This window comes from Epinephelus moara, chromosome 3, assembly GCF_006386435.1.
Source record: "Epinephelus moara isolate mb chromosome 3, YSFRI_EMoa_1.0, whole genome shotgun sequence".
Taxonomy (NCBI): domain Eukaryota; kingdom Metazoa; phylum Chordata; class Actinopteri; order Perciformes; family Serranidae; genus Epinephelus; species Epinephelus moara.
Window position 1 is genome coordinate 31840995 of NC_065508.1, and position 15908 is coordinate 31856902.

At 40.9% G+C, this 15908-nt stretch overlaps 2 protein-coding genes and 1 long non-coding RNA gene across 5 annotated transcripts in view; 1 reads left to right on the forward strand and 2 right to left on the reverse strand.

Annotated features, from left to right (window-relative positions):
• The window catches only part of LOC126388307 (major histocompatibility complex class I-related gene protein-like), a 15056-nt gene extending 9755 nt beyond the window's left edge, over positions 1-5301 (reverse strand). Inside the window, exon 1 of the mRNA XM_050041361.1 lies at positions 5051-5301. Within this exon, the coding sequence (XP_049897318.1) occupies positions 5051-5099 (49 nt within the window). The 5' untranslated portion in view covers positions 5100-5301. The remainder of the gene's footprint in view (positions 1-5050) is intronic.
• LOC126388306 (major histocompatibility complex class I-related gene protein-like) overlaps positions 1-15908 on the reverse strand; it is a 32332-nt gene that overhangs the window by 14808 nt on the left and 1616 nt on the right. Inside the window, exons 3-7 of one of the 3 annotated variants that reach the window (XM_050041358.1) lie at positions 13783-14061; positions 11960-12259; positions 11640-11741; positions 11252-11269; positions 10966-11117 (exon numbers count right to left, since the gene is read on the reverse strand). In XM_050041358.1, coding sequence (XP_049897315.1) covers positions 11068-11117; positions 11252-11269; positions 11640-11741; positions 11960-12259; positions 13783-14061 — 749 coding nt within the window. In that variant the 3' untranslated portion in view covers positions 10966-11067. Of the gene's footprint in view, positions 1-10965; positions 11118-11251; positions 11270-11639; positions 11742-11959; positions 12260-13782; positions 14062-15908 lie in introns of those variants that run through there. The other 2 variants (XM_050041359.1, XM_050041360.1) reach the window with 2 other exon arrangements.
• LOC126388308 (uncharacterized) lies at positions 5297-10373 on the forward strand. The gene is made up of 2 exons (XR_007569736.1): positions 5297-7596; positions 7690-10373. It is a non-coding gene; the product is annotated as an uncharacterized LOC126388308 (long non-coding RNA).

The following is a 15908-nucleotide window of genomic DNA, read 5'->3' on the forward strand; positions in this document are numbered from 1 at the left end:
AATCTCTCCAGGTTCCACATCTTCATGAATCTCCTCTCCATCTTTCCTCCAGAACATCATGGCTCTGTCAGGGAAGAAACCTGTAGCGTGGCAGCTGACTGGAGAGGAGGGCGTCTTCTGGAGGAGAAACACTGAGGGCTCTGAGGAGACAGAGAGACAATGGAGGGAGAGGGGGCGAGAGATGGAGAGGGGATAGAGAAAGATGANACTGAGGGCTCTGAGGAGACAGAGAGACAATGGAGGGAGAGGGGGCGAGAGATGGAGAGGGGATAGAGAAAGATGAGAAAGGAAAATACAACTGAGGCTGATGTGAATGTCATTGGTTTTGCAGGTATTTGATCATAAACCAGAATATTGAATAAACAGCTATTTGAACACAGTGATGGTCTTATCTTTCTCTCTGTCCCTCTTCTCCAGCCACATTCCCCATTACAAGGTTCCTTAATTGCATTTTTCAATTCATCCACCACATGACCTCAGACTGTCCCTCCTTTTTACAATTTCCTTATCAGCCTTTAATCAGCCCTTTTCCATTCACTCCCTGCCAGTTTGGCAACGTTGGTATGTACTTTGTACCTTTGCTTTCTCGCCCCTGTATTCTGTAACCTGTTATCTATAATGTGAAACCTGAATCTGGAACTTGTAAACGTCCTGCCTGCCTGACCCTTTGCCTGACTTTGTATTTCTTGCCTGTACCTTTGGAGTTGTTTGCCTGTTTCAACTACCTTCCTTGTTCTGACCCTTGTGTGCCTGATGATTCCTGTCCCTGTCAGTAAGCTTAAATATAAATTGTCATACAATCATTGAACTGTCCCTGTATGCCTCAACTGTGTGCATCAAAATTACACATAACATATGACAGTGCTACATAACAACCCATTGGCTACACAACCTCCTCATTGTCTGTATATAGACAGAGAAGGGAACTACACTACCACTAAAGAAACTCACGACAATCAGGGACAGAATCTGAGAAGGTCATGTCAGTGGAGTAATAAAACAATGTAAGAACATCTTTGTGTCCATGAAATTACATCAGGCCATGTGATTCTACCTGTTCTCAGCAGAGAGCTGCTGCTGTAGGCCACATACTTCTTCAGCCACACAGGGAAAATCTGCATGAGGTAGTCTTTACTGACTTTAGTTCCAGTTTTGTCAGCGTCCCATCTCATTTTGATGATGAAAGCCTGTGGTTTTGGAGCGACCCATGTCAGTGTCTTCAGGTCCAATGATATTAAGTCTTCTCCATCATAACCAAACTGAGTAAAAGCATTAACCTCTCCAGTCTCGTCATCCCAATCACAACCACTCATCCTCTGGAGAATGTGGACACCTGAGAGACAGAGACAGAGTCTGTAATTAACAATGATGCACAGATGATGCATAGCTACAGTGGAAAGATGATCTCAGAAATACTCTGCATTGTGTGATGCACAGCTATTCTCCCAGTCTTGTGGTGTGCTCATGATTCAAGTGCGGATAATCAGCACTTTTTCCGTATCGGAGTGATGAAAAGTACTTTCTATTTCACAATTTAAAAGTTAAAAGTTAAAATGGTAGCTGTAGTAATGTTCTGTAAATAACTGACAATGACAGTAAACCAAGTGGTTATGTCTTCTTGCAATCTGGTTACATTAAACTGTTTTATATACAAAGTCACAGGGTTTAAGTTAAGATGCCGACCATGATATCCCTGGATGGAGTCCAGCTGGGGACCTTATCGCTCTCCCTTATTGTCATCTCTTAACCACTTCTATCTATACCTTCACCCACGTGCAGGTTGGTATGACCAGCACAAATTAATTACAAATAATTATTTTGATATATATTCCAAATTAAATATCAAAATTGTATATAATTAATTGTTGTTAATTGTTAACCTCCTGTGACCCTGCATCCTCATATGAGGACATTACATTTGGAGTTTGCTGCACCATATAATTCATTTTTGCTTAATGTAGACCTGTTGTCCTCATCTGTGGACACTTTTTATGTCATCTATTAGTAGCAAGAGCACAATACTCTAATCTATGTAAAAACAAGATGGCAGCCATCTCTGCCAAGTCACAGTCGATCCTGACACGTTATTGAAAAAAGCATAAAAAATGATATTTTATGGTTGAAACTGTCTTTTACTTTAATAACATTTGTAGTTTGAAATGGCACACAAATTTCAGCCAATTTTAGCAATAGTAAAAAGTTAAAATGCTGTTAACTAGCAAGTACTTTTTAAAGGACATTGGGTCTTTATTATTGTATTAATTACAACTTGGCTTTTGCACAGCCATGTTCAGGCACTGGGAACAACAGTTTTGAGCAGTTTAAGACTTGATCAGTGTCCTCTAGCCTTAAGAGTTACAAAACATTGAACAAATGTTGCAGTGTTTGTAATTTTGTTTTTGCATTACAATATTCAGGTATTGAAATATACTGCTTTACGCTTTTAGTGTGACTATTAAAAAAAACCATCAACCCAATAAAAGGACATACTTTTTTCAAAACTACTTACTGCTCAGAGACAATGCTTTGTTTTAAAGAAAAATCTAATTGGGTCCTGCTAATCCAAAATAGGTAGAAGAAATAAAAAATGCATACTAAGGAAAAGCTTGTGTATCAGGAGGTTAAGTATTCTGCAGCAATATGAAACGAGAGATGACAAGTGGGCAACACGACATTTCTCTCATTTGATTTTCAAAAAAAACGGTGCACTGTATTGCACAATACATGAATTTCTATTACAAAATATGAGAAGTTTTTGTACTGTGCTCTCTCTTTTTAAAAAAAAAAAAAAAAAAAAAAAGATGATCTAAATTGCCTAAAAACCAGGAGTGCCGGCGCCCCATGCATAGAGGCATCGCCTCGCCGCAGCGGCTGAGGGCTCGAATCCAGCTCGTGGCCCTTTTCTGCATGTCAGTCCCCACTCTCTCTCTCTGTCCCCCCATTTCACCCTCTGTCTTGTCAATAAAGGCAAAAAGCCAATAAAAATAAGCTTTAAAAAAACAAAAAAACAGGATAAGACGACACTTGTGATACTCTGTCCAAAATCGAGGTCGATATCTACTCTCATATCATGATATCAGTATATTGTCCTAACAGTCCTAACCAGTGAAAAACAGAATAGCTACCAAATATTTTACCTCCACTGTGGTTGAAGCGCTGTTTCAAATCGAACATCATGGTTTTGAAGAAGTTGGGGTAATACACATAACACTCATGGGTGTGCCACTCCAAGTGCTGAGGATCATCTTCAATTAATTTTCTCATCCAGTCCTGTTTTGGTACCACCATCTTTTTGTTGCTGTCGCAGTTACCCGCCACAATGTCATCAACCACTGTAACACCGACAAAGTTGAAGTCTTGCTCTTCAGTTAGATATGCAGTTAAGGCATACCACATGGTGTGTTTCACTGCAGGACAAACAAGGTTTATATACACATTATAGCCTAAATATACACACATTATCATCGCACACATCATAATTATGTTAGTATAGCCCCTTTTTACCACGGAGTATTAGGGCCATATTGAAAAAAATGTTTTTTGGAGATTTCGAGAATAAAGTTGTAACTGAGAAAAAGCCATAACATTACGAGAATAAAGTTGTAATTTAATGAGAAAAAAAGTCATAATATTACGAGAATAAAGTCGTAATTTAATGAGGAAAAACTCGTAATATTACGAGAATAAAGTCGTAATATTACGAGAAAAGAAATCGTAATATTACGCAGGCCTGGAGTGGCTAATCGGGAGGATCGAGACAATTCTGACGTTTGGGCCGCGAGGGCCGGTGTTCAGTTATTTTTTTATTGGGCCGGTGTTCAGTCATGGCATTGGGTAGCCTATCACTTATGCTGCTACCGCTATACCCAAGCCGCCTTCACTGGCGACCTCTGAGGTGGAGACACCGGCTCTGCGCGGCTGTGTGAGCTGCGCTCCGATTACGCGCGCATCTCCGGCGATGAATTTTGGAGTCGTTTACCGACACGCCTCTTCATTAACAAAGCGCACGGATGAAGGTGAAGTGTCTGATGCGGCGGTCTGATTACGCGCACATCTCCAACGATTTGTGGAAGCGACCACCGACACGCCTCCTCATCATAAGAGTGGACGGAGAACGCCGAAGTCCCTGCAGCATCCGAGGTAGAGACAACGGCTCCACGGAGCTCAGCAGCTGCATCTGACTAGCATACATTTCCAATCACCACCGTTCAAATTAATTAATTATCAAGTCAATGAATTGTGTGGCGTTATAATAATAGTATGATGCGATGCCACATAACTGGGAAACTTTGTGTTGTAGCCCCTCAGAAGCAAGATCCAGCTCCAAGCACCGGCCATGAGCCCACAAGTCCAGAGTGGGCACTACTTATTTGAACAGAATATAGATTCTGATAGCCTATTGTTGAAAAGGATGTTGTGTTGTTAAGAGTAGCCTAACGGTGGAGATGTGCACTCATGTTGAAATAAATCTACATTGTGAAGCAGCCCAACTTGCACTGAATTGGAAATATTTTAGAAAAATACACTGAATTACAAGGCTTTAGAGAACAGTGCGCTATTGTAGACTTAACATAAGGTTATAAATAGGTCGTGATCTAAAGTGGGCCGGTCTGAGGCATGAAACACCAGGGCTGAAAATGAGTCCCACTCCGGCCCTGCCTCCAAATGTGTGTGTCGACAAAAAGTACACGGACCCCGCGGCTACACGGATTGTAAAAGATCATTTTTGCTGATATTTTCAATTTAGAGTTCCTTTAAAAGGAAAGTAGGCTACAATAGAAAAACGTCCAATATTGTGTAATTAAAATTCATATAATGTGCAATACAGTGCACTGTTTATTTGGTATGTCAAATGGGAGAAACAGGAGAAAGCGCGTCGTCACTTTTGGCTGTTCCAACCATCCGTACCGTAATACCACGAATAGTCAAGCATCAAAATGCGTGTCACGGCTGGACTTTGGCAATTGACGGTGCACTTAACCGCGATTGAGCTACGCAGGAGCAAAATGCAGAGCAAGTGGAAAGTTAAAGATTTCAAATATGATCTTACCTGCAGATGAAAAGTGACAGAGAAAAAGCATCAAAAATAACTTTTTCATCTTGTCTTAATAGAGCTGGTTCAGCTGTTTGGTCTTCTGTCCAGTGTTGTTTACTCTGTTACTTATCTGCGTCAACTGAATTCTAGACTGTACTAAAGTTAGGGGGGGTTTCCAGAGATCAAAGAGTGAAAGAGAAAGTGTGTGCTCACATGGTCACACCATAGAGGGACTGAAGAAACTCAGAGGGTCAAGTGAAGTGCCTTTAAATCCTGGAGCTTTGTAAATATTTAATCAGTCAAGCATGAAATTTGGCAAAATTAGAAATGCATTGCACATACCTGTTATTGTATTATGACTGAGATGTTAAATCAATAAAATGGAGGTTTTCATATATTCAATGAACATTTGGATGATGATGAGTATTGGTAAGAATCAGCCTGTCAGGGCATAGGGTCACTTTTTACACAGTGATCCTCGTGATTGACAAATGAAAGGCTCCTCTGGAATAATAAGGCTGTCCTTCTGTCAGACATTATGTAATCACCTCAGTTCATACAATGTTCACACTGCTAATGCCTTAAAGTATGTTAAAAGGCTGTAGACGCACAAATAAGTTTAAACATTATTGCCATTTCAAATGTAACCAAAACAAATCTGTCTTCAGACTGAACTGATTCCTTATTCATTAAAGATAATATGGAGTCAAAGATATATGTTTAAAAAAAAAAAGAAAAAAAGCAGTACGGAGATATTTTGTGGTTTCAATTATGTGTTTTTGGATGTTTGAATCTGGGGCGCCGTAAGCCTCCATTAGGTGGAGTTGTGTTGCTACCCCCTCTCCCCTTGGATCCTCACAAGTGTTGTGAGGACTCTGAAACTTCACCTGAGCCTCCCTCAGCATATGGGTGAGTAGATAATGGCTGAATTTTCATTTTTTGGTGCACTATCCCTTTAATGCTAGCCACACTGGTATTTTAACATTGCACTCTCCCAACAGTTCACTGTTTGGTGGTGGTGGCACAATCTTATTTTTCACTCCATTACTCAAATCATTAAAGTGTCAGTGGACAGACATTTATTCTTGGGATCTGTCACCAAGACCTGCTGATGTTACTTTCAGTGTTTACATTACATTTAGGACCCACTGGGTATTTCACCGCATAAGGCAGTTTGCAGAATGAGGTTCAGTGGGTACTGAAGAAGCCTTTAGTGCCAAGCAAACTGATAAATATAGTCATTTAGATATGGACAGTGGTGCTATAGGGATGCTGCTGATAATGCAGTGTGCTGTAATTACCTCCCCTACAGTGTAGATACTGTAACGCTCTGTCTGCTCCTTGGTTTCTGAGATACCAAATGTAAATCTTTGAATTTATCTAGCATCTAAAAGTTTAAAAAAATATACACCATTACAGAGAAAAAAAAAAAAAAAGTTTTTCCAAATGGATGATTAAGAGGGCGAAACTGAGAAGACACACATAAATGTTGATAAAGAGAAATACTGTCATTAATTCATTGAAATAATACTTTTAAAATAAGTAAATAAAAGGCAAAAGAAAAAATAAAACATACACCTTTTAAAGGTCCAGTGTGTAGGATTTAGGGGGATACACTGGCAGAAATTATAGTTTAATATTCATAACTATGTTTTCATTAGTTTATAACTTGTGTTTTTGTTACTTTACAGTGAGCTGTTTATATGTACATATGCGGAGGGTCCTCTTCAAAGAAATCCACCATGTTGTTTCTACAGTAGCCCAGAATGGACAAAATATACAGTGGCTGTATGTGTGCAGTTTGCGATGGTCACCATAGTTCTAGTGTAACTGTAAGGCTAATGACTTTGACACAGAAGATCTGTGGTTCCATTCCTGGTCAGGGCGGCATAACACATATCCTTAATACTGCTAGCCTACCTCAGGATGAGTGGAACCACAAACGCAAGAGTCATACTGGCTCAGATGTTGCCTGAGTCAACAAGGTCCACGTCAGGTGTTGGGGAACCAGGGCAATCTGATGAGAAATGGGCTATTGGAACGAGACAGAGATGGACTAGAGCAGAGAACATGGAACTATTGAATACTACTATACTAGTAAACCCTGTGAGAGGGGCTACATGCAGAGGATGTGGGATACATGGAAGCTTCAAAACAACATCTAGCCTGACAAAGAAACAACTCCTAGTCCACTGTTCCAACATCCACAAATGGCAACTGCTATTGCAGCTAGAGATTGATGAGGTACAACAAACATGCTATGGCAAGGGGGAGCCAGGACAAAAGGTCAAATCCGAGGTTGGGTACCAAGCCCCAACAAGTCCTTACAACACAGATTCCCTTTACAACAAGGGTGAATGACCTGAGATTGAAATGGACAAGCTGGAAACCCAGCACCCCTGAAGAATACCAAGGCTAAGTGACAAAGTACTCTCTGAAAGTCCGCTAGATGAAGTGAATTTAGTACAACATACTATCCCACTAGGTACATAACTGAGACCAATCAGCCAAGATCAAGGCAACACGAACAGAAGTTAGTCAACTCTCAGAGCTACAGAAAGGTGTGGGGCAACATCAAGAAGAAGGAACATGAGAAGCNGCCAAGATCGAGGCAACACGAACAGAAGTTAGTCAACTCTCAGAGCTACAGAAAGGTGTGGGGCAACATCAAGAAGAAGGAACATGAGAAGCTTGCAAACTACCAAAGGCTGAGAGAGGAGCTAGAAAAGATATGGGAAGTAAAAGCAACAGTGGTGCCAGTGGTGATCGGCGCACTGGGGCTGTGACCCACAAACTGGGAGAGTGGCTCCAGCAGATCCCACGTACAACACCTCCTAAAGTCTCTGTCCAGTAGGGTGCGGTCCTAGGAATAGCTAAGATACTTCGCAGAACCCTCAAACTCCAAGGCCTCTGGTAGAGGACCCGAGCTCGAGGAAGACACACCATCATCTCCCATAGAGGTTCTTTCTTTTTAATTTAATAAGACAATATTATTTTTTTTATGGGCATCACAGTGATTCAGTGGTTAGCATTGTTGCCTCACAGCAAGAGGATCTTCTCATTCAACACCTCTGTGAGAGTACCAAATGCCCAGGTTATATTCATATTTCTGCAGCTATAGTCACAGATCAGATTGTGGACTAAAGGAGCCAAACTTTTGAGAAAAGCAAAACATCAGTACAAAAAAGAATAATATATCTAATTCAATCCACTCAATACACAATAAAATGCACCAAAACTTGGGTGAGCATTCCTATAAGCCCAATATTCATGTTAACTAATGTTTTGACCTGTCATTAGGCCCTGCAGTGTGTATTAGCTGCGCCCTCATAAATCCACTGAGCCCTCTGACATCTTTCTCTAACCCTGACCTAACATACCTTATCCACCTTATTCCTAGCCCCCATGATACCTTGTGTGAATTATGGGTGCAACTTCCGGCGTTGAACCGAAACCGGCGGTTTCCACTGGTAACAGTTTGTTTACAGTGTTTTTTTCGTCTTTCCAAGAGCAACTGGGAAATAAAACGTGGAGCACACTACCTGCTATAGCTCAAACGGGATCATGTGATCATACCTCTCCCATCTCTGACAGCCATCTCAAAGCAACCGAGCACGCCAGCAATTAGCTTGCCTTGCTACATTAAAATATGGTTAGCTTAACATGTCCCGAGCTAGCTTAAGGTAACATCTGCTCCTTCTAAAGATGATTTCTGATTTCTGATGACTTATTAAGAAATACTAACACATGATTCAGTATTAACTGTAGCTCCATGTAAAGTGAATAAATGTGATGTTTCCCAGCTGATCCTCTGCTCGTCTGTGTTGGCATTCATTTTTTATATGATATAAAGGATGTGGTAAATCAGTAACATATTCTCAGCCCTAATGACTAAATACATATTTTAAAGGTATGTTGCTGAGTTTATTTTATAACGAGCAATTTTCTAATGTAGGTTGAGAATGAAGTCAGACGGGGAAAGACAGGGATATCACGTACTGACGTTGAGTGATGGACCTGTCAGTCTAGGTGTTATTCTCTTCTGCAAATTCTGATTTAATACTTTTTCTCTAAGTCTCGTGAAACTCTTGTGGTTTTATTTCTCATATCAATGGTTACTATGGCAACAGGAACAATCCCTTTGTGTTCTGGTTACATGTTCAACACACAGTTGCTAAAGACAAAAAAATAGCTTAGACTGGTTGTTAGCCGTTACAGACACGGACAGTGCAACAGGTACCAGAGCTCCGAAGAGACATTTTAGAAAATGCTAAGCTAACATTAGTGGAATGTTTGCTAAAAAATAAATCAGTATTTGCAAAACTGAAGGCAAATTACTTTGGAAAAGAACCAGCGTTGGCGGTTAGCCACCAAGAGTAGCCACTGGGACTAACCACAGACAGTCTATGGGACTAACTAGCTTACTGCTACTTCCGCTATCTCACAGGAAGTTGCGCCCATAATCATTTCTACAGTAGTGCCCTCAGGAATAAGGTGGATAGCTGCCTTTAAATTACTCACTTGCCCAAGCAAAGAGCAGATACTCTACAGCTTGCCCCAGTCTCATATCTACATTGTATCTGCGCAGGATAACCTACAGTGACAACTGGCTTGATAGGCAACTTCATGTGACGGCCATGGCTCAACCACCATCACTGTCTATCTGGTTCCAGCAGTCTTACCCCTGGTTAGTAAACCCCTGTGGTATGAGAAACGTCATGAATTATATCCTTTCCCCTGCCTTACCAGAGAAAAGAACATGGTTTCAATAGTCCATCATAAGAGGTTATTGTGAGCACTGTATTCAGAAGTCTGTCATTCAGTAGTTGCTCTAAAGACATGAAATAATATTTAACACTGATCAAACACACTCAGTTAATGTTCTTTGAATGTGGATAAGAAACACATTATTACAATAAAGATTAACAAAAACTCCAACTGATTTTAAAAAATCAAATACTAATTTGTAATGTGACAAAGAGTCTATTAGCACCCGGTTGAAATTTATCACACTGCAGCTATTCAGCTATTTACTCCCATCCCTACAACCGTTATTATGGATCCCACTGTGTGCCGTGACTGGACAGTACTTCTCAAGTTGATGCATCGAGGTTGGAAACAGTCAGGGTAAGGGCAAGGAGGTCGTGCTTAGAGCTAATACTAGCCAATCTTGGATATATCTCTTGGAGATGAAGGTGGCAAATTATAAAACCTCATAAAGGCACTGCCAGAAAGTCAGGTGATCTAGTATAAAGAGCAACACAGTCCATGGTGGGAGTGATATGTGGTGGATGAACGAGTCAAACACTGGACTTCCACACAGGAGACTGGGGTTTGAATAGAAAGGTAAGTGTCGCTTTAACTGACTTATGACTGTATCCAACTCAGAATTATGTCATTTAAGTCAGATTTGGCTTTTCAACATAAATGTTCGACTTCTTGTTGATGTTTTTTCATGTAAAGTTTGAGAGATTGAACAGTGTCTGGCAGGCATTTAGGGTGACATCTACGCTCACGTAATATAGTAAACAAGCCAAGTTAGCCCTGCAAGCTAACAATTTGGATATGTGCAACAATATTTTTTGCTGACACTAGATATCAAACAAAAGCCAGAGATTGTATCGTATTAAGATGCTGTGAGCTGTAAATTTACCAGTTCTAAGCAGAAGGCAGAAGATAACATTATCTCCTGACCAGGCAAAGGCTCTTTTCCTCAGGGCAGTTGCCTCCATCTCACTCAGACTCACCCTGGGTGTGGGTCCATAGCTGCCTGTATCGGAGGCAGATTTGCGAATCCTAGGATGGTGAAGGAATGACCACAATAGCCTTTCAACCCTGGGTGCAAAAAGGTTGTTGGCTATGGACACCTGGGTGCTTAATGCATCTGCCAAAAAAACTTACACTAACATATCAAGCACACAAATCATGACTAATAATTCACTTATGTTATGTAATGTTATTAAACATGGCACATGTCAAAGAGTTTACTTTCTTCATCCCATATGAGGCAACTCAGTGAGTGCGTTTGTCAATCAGTTGGCTGGATTCAGTTTCTCAGAGACCTCAGGGCCGTTGTCAGGAGCTGTAAGGTCAGAAACAAACAGTTTGTGTGAAACTGCATAGAGTCCACTCACAGTCCTAAAAAGTTCATCTGCACAATAATTTGAACCACTTATCAATCTACAGTGTTAAGTCTGTAAAGGAAGATTTACTTACGAGATGGAGGGCCTTTGGCTGAAATCAAAACAGACCATCATCAACATTTCAGTCACTGTTGTAGATGCCATCTTTCATCATCTCATCCCTAGTTAATATGATCCCCGCTTCTACTCACTCAGACAGAAAAATCAAGTCATTCTACCCTTCTGTTTAGTCCTTACTACTTTTCCTATCCCTTCTCTCCTACATCATAGTGATATATTATCATGACTCACAGGCTCTGAGCCTTACAGTGCTTACTGTAGGTTGCTTCAAATTGTGGAGTGCAGGGAACTGGTGCTCATTTCAGTTGAATATAATCTGAATGAAAACATCAATTCAAAGACTACAATCAAAGCATTAAAAAAGTCAATTGAGCAGATGATCATTTCATTTTCTGTCTCACCTTTCTTCTTTTTGTAAGCCATGAATCCAAAGGCAGCAACAAGGAAGAGAGCAAGAGCAACCATTGCAGCAACGATAAGGACGGCCATGTTACTGGGCCTCTCTGTGGACCAATAAAATATTTTACATATATTAGGCCGATACAGATAAAGCAGGTTAGAACAGAGGTACGTCCAGTGTTTTATCTGCTGTGAACTACGTGCCAGCAATCTATGTTGGCTTAGTTAAAGGATTTAATTGGTTTATTCCAGCTGGAGGACAAAAGCTAAAGCAAACCACAGACATGCAGTCCCCATCAGCACCCTCTGGTCTCATTCTTACCCCTGTTGGTCCTGATCACTGCTTCATCCAGTCTGGTAACAATGTTGTCCTTTACACCAGAGAGATGAAACACACAGTCGTACCTCCACCAGTCTTCACGTGTGACTGATGAAAGGTCCAGGTCAACACTCATCTGGAAGGTACCATCATGGTTGGGGAGAATCTCTCTATGTTCCACATCTTCATGAATCTCCTCTCCATCTTTCCTCCAGAACATCATGGCTCTGGCAGGGAAGAAACCTGTAGCGTGGCAGCTGACTGGAGAGGAGGGCGTCTTCTGGAGGAGAAACACTGAGGGCTCTGAGGAGACAGAGATCCAATGGAGGGAGAGGGGGCGAGAGATGGAGAGGGGATAGAGAAACATGAGAAAGGGAAAATACAGCTGAGGCTGATGTGAATGTCATTAGTTTTGCAGGTATTTGATCATAAACCAAAATATTGAATAAACAGCTATTTGAACACAATGATGGTCTTATCTTTCTCTCTGTCCCTCTTCTCCAGCCACATTCCCCATTACAAGGTTCCTTAATTGCATTTTTTCATTCTTCCACCACATGGCCTCAGACTGTCCCTCCTTTTTACAATTTCCTCATCAGCCCTTAAAGCTGCAGTAGGTAGAAAGCCTGAAGACGGTTGATTTTTGAGTCTCATCTGATTTAGGTTTCGTTTGTCTCCGCCCTGAGGCCCTCCTACCAGACGAGCACGCAAGTATTTTATCCTACTTGGTTCTATTTCTCCCTCTCTGGGAGCCTCGGCTCTCCCTCACCGTGCAGCAGCCCTCCCCATCCTTCCCTCGCGGCCCCGCACATATACCCCCGAGGCTCGGCTCTCCCTCTCCACGGAGAGCCCTCAGCTCCGCTCCCACGGCTGACCCTCGCGCCCTCCAGCCGGACCCGGCCCCACCTCACCCTTCCCCTCCCTCCGGGGCTCCGGGGAACCGAGTTCTGTCTTCCTTTTTTTGGGTTGTTTAGCCGTGTAGGCAGTTGCTGTGCTGGAATAGCTATTTTACGTGGTGCGCTGTTCGCCACTGCCGCTTGCTCTCCCCTTCTGCCGGCGGCATGGGAGCGCGCATATGCAGTAGAACAGCCAATAGGAACGCAGTGGTCTGAGCTGACCTTTGATTGGTTTGATGCACATCGGCATGATACTGATTCTTTAGAGGCTGAACACAGAGCCATGGTGAGGTGCAGAAACCTATTGTTTGTCTCAGACCACTTGATTTACATTATGCTTAGAGGATATTATAAAATTTTTACTCAATTATACCAAAACAATGTTACCTACTGGAGCTTTAATCAGCCCTTTTCCATTCACTCCCTGCCAAGTTGGTATGTACTTTTTTACCTTTGCTTTCTCGCCCCTGTATTCTGTAACCTGTTATCTATAATGTGAAACCTGAATCCTTGTAAACGTCCTGCCTGCCTGACCCTTTGCCTGACTTTGTATTTCTTGCCTGTACCTTTGGAGTTGTTTGCCTGTTTCGACTACCTCTCTAGTTCTAACCCTTGTCTGCCTGATGATTCCTGTCCCTGTCAGTAAGCTTGAATATAAATTGTCATAATATCATTGAACTGTCCTTGTATGACTCAACTGTGTGCATCAAAATTATCTACCACCTTTTCTCTCAGGGGAATATGCCACATGCCCATACACCTACACAACCTCATCATTGTCTATATATAGACAGAGAAGGGAACTACACTACCATTAAAGAAACTCATGACAATCAGGGACAGAATCTGAGAAGGTCATGTCAGTGGAGTAATAAAACAATGTAAGAACATCTTTGTGTCCATGAATTACATCAGGCCATGTGATTCTACCTGTTCTCAGCAGAGAGCTGTTGCTGTAGGCCAAATACATCTTCAGCCACTCAGGGAAAGCCTGCATGAGTTGGTATTCAGTGTTTTGAATTCTAGTTTTGTCAGCGTCCCATCTCATTTTGATGCTGAAAGCCTGTGGTTTTGGAGCGACCCATGTCAGTGTCTTCAGGTCGAATGATATTAAGTCTTCTCCATCATAACCAAACTGAGTAAAACCATTAACCTGTCCAGTCTCGTCATCCCATTCACAACCACTATTCGTCTGGAGAATGTGGACACCTGAGAGACAGAGACAGAGTCTGCAGTTAGCAATGATGCACTGATGATGCATAGCTCCAGTGGAAATATGATCTCAGAAATACTCTGCATTGTGTGATGCATAGCTATTCTCCCAGTCTTGTGGTGTGCTCATGATTCAAGTGCGGATAATCAGCACCTTTTCTTTATATGAGTGATGAAAACTAAATTCCATTCCACAACAGCTATAGTAATGTTCTGTAAATAACTGACAATGACAGTAAACCAAGTGGTTATGTCTTCTTGCAATCTGGTTACATTAAACTGTTTTATGTACAAAGTCACAGGGTTTAAGTTAAGATGCCGACCATGACCTATAATATCCCTGGTTGGAGTCCAGCTGGGAACCTTATCGCTCTCCCTTATTGTCTGTCATCTCTTAATCACGGCTATCTCAACCTTCACCCTTGTGCAGGTTGGTATGACCAGCATGAAATAACTCCAAATAATTAATCTGATATATATTCCAAATTAAATATTAAAATTGTACATAATTAGTCCTGTTTAATTGTTAACCTCCTGTGACCCTGCATCCTCATATGAGGACATTACATTTGGAGTTTGCTGCACCATATAATTCATTTTTGCTTAATGTAGACCTGTTGTCCTCATTTGTGGACATTTTTTTATGCCATCTATTAGTAGCAAGAGCACAATACTCTAATCTATGTAAAAACAAGATGGCAGCCATCTCTGCCAAGTCACAGCCTACAGTTGATCCACACATAATTGGAAAGAGCACAAAAACTGATCAGATTTTAAGGTTGAAACTTTTTTTTTGCTTTTATAACAATTGTAGTTTGAAATTGCATAAACATTGTATGAATTTTAGCAATAGTAAAAAAGTTAAAATGCTGTTAACTAGCAAGTACTTTTTAAAGGACATTGGGTCTTTATTATTGTATTAATTACGACTTGGCTTTTGCACAGCCATGTTCAGGCACTGGAAACAACAGTTTTGAGCAGTTTAAGACTTGATCAGTGTCCTCTAGCCTTAAGAGTTACAAAACACTGAACAAATGTTGCAGTGTTTGCAATTTTGTTCTTGCATTACAATATTCAGGCATTGAAATATACTGCTTTATACTTTAATTGTAACTATTAAAAATAAACCCATCAATCCCATACCCTTTTTTTTTCCAAAACTACTTACTGCTCAGAGACAATGCTTTGTTTTAAAGAAAAATCTAATTGGTCCTGCTAATCCAAAATAGCTAGAAGAAATAAAAAAATGCATACTAAGGAAAAGCTTGTGTATCAGGAGGTTAAGTATTCTGCAGCAATACAAAAGGTTAGATGAAAAGTGGGGAGTGAGGATTCTTGAACTAACACCTGTACAGATGAACATGGGGTCTTGATAGTTTCTTGAGGCTCTCTGGAGTGTCAGGATACAATAGGGCCGGGCAATATAGGAAAAAATCAAAAATCACAATATTTTGACCAAATACCTTGATATAAATATTGTGACAAGACTGTAGGGGTTGACAGCTGTTGCTTTCAGAAAATATATACACCACTAAAAATATAACAACTGGGTAAAGACAAATAATAGAATGTTAGAAGAGTGTGTTAAGTTCAGAAAGTTACATCACTTTATTGTAATGCAGCCTTTAAAACCAGGAGAAGACAACACATCCAAAATCGAAGACGATATCTACACTGAACAAAAATATAAACGCAACACTTTTGTTTTTGCTCCCATTTTTCATGAGCTGAACTCAAAGATCTAAAACATTTTCTATACACACAAAAGACCATTTCTCACAAATATTGTTCACAAATCTGTCTAAATCTGTGTTAGTGAGCACTTCTTCTTTGCCGAGATAATC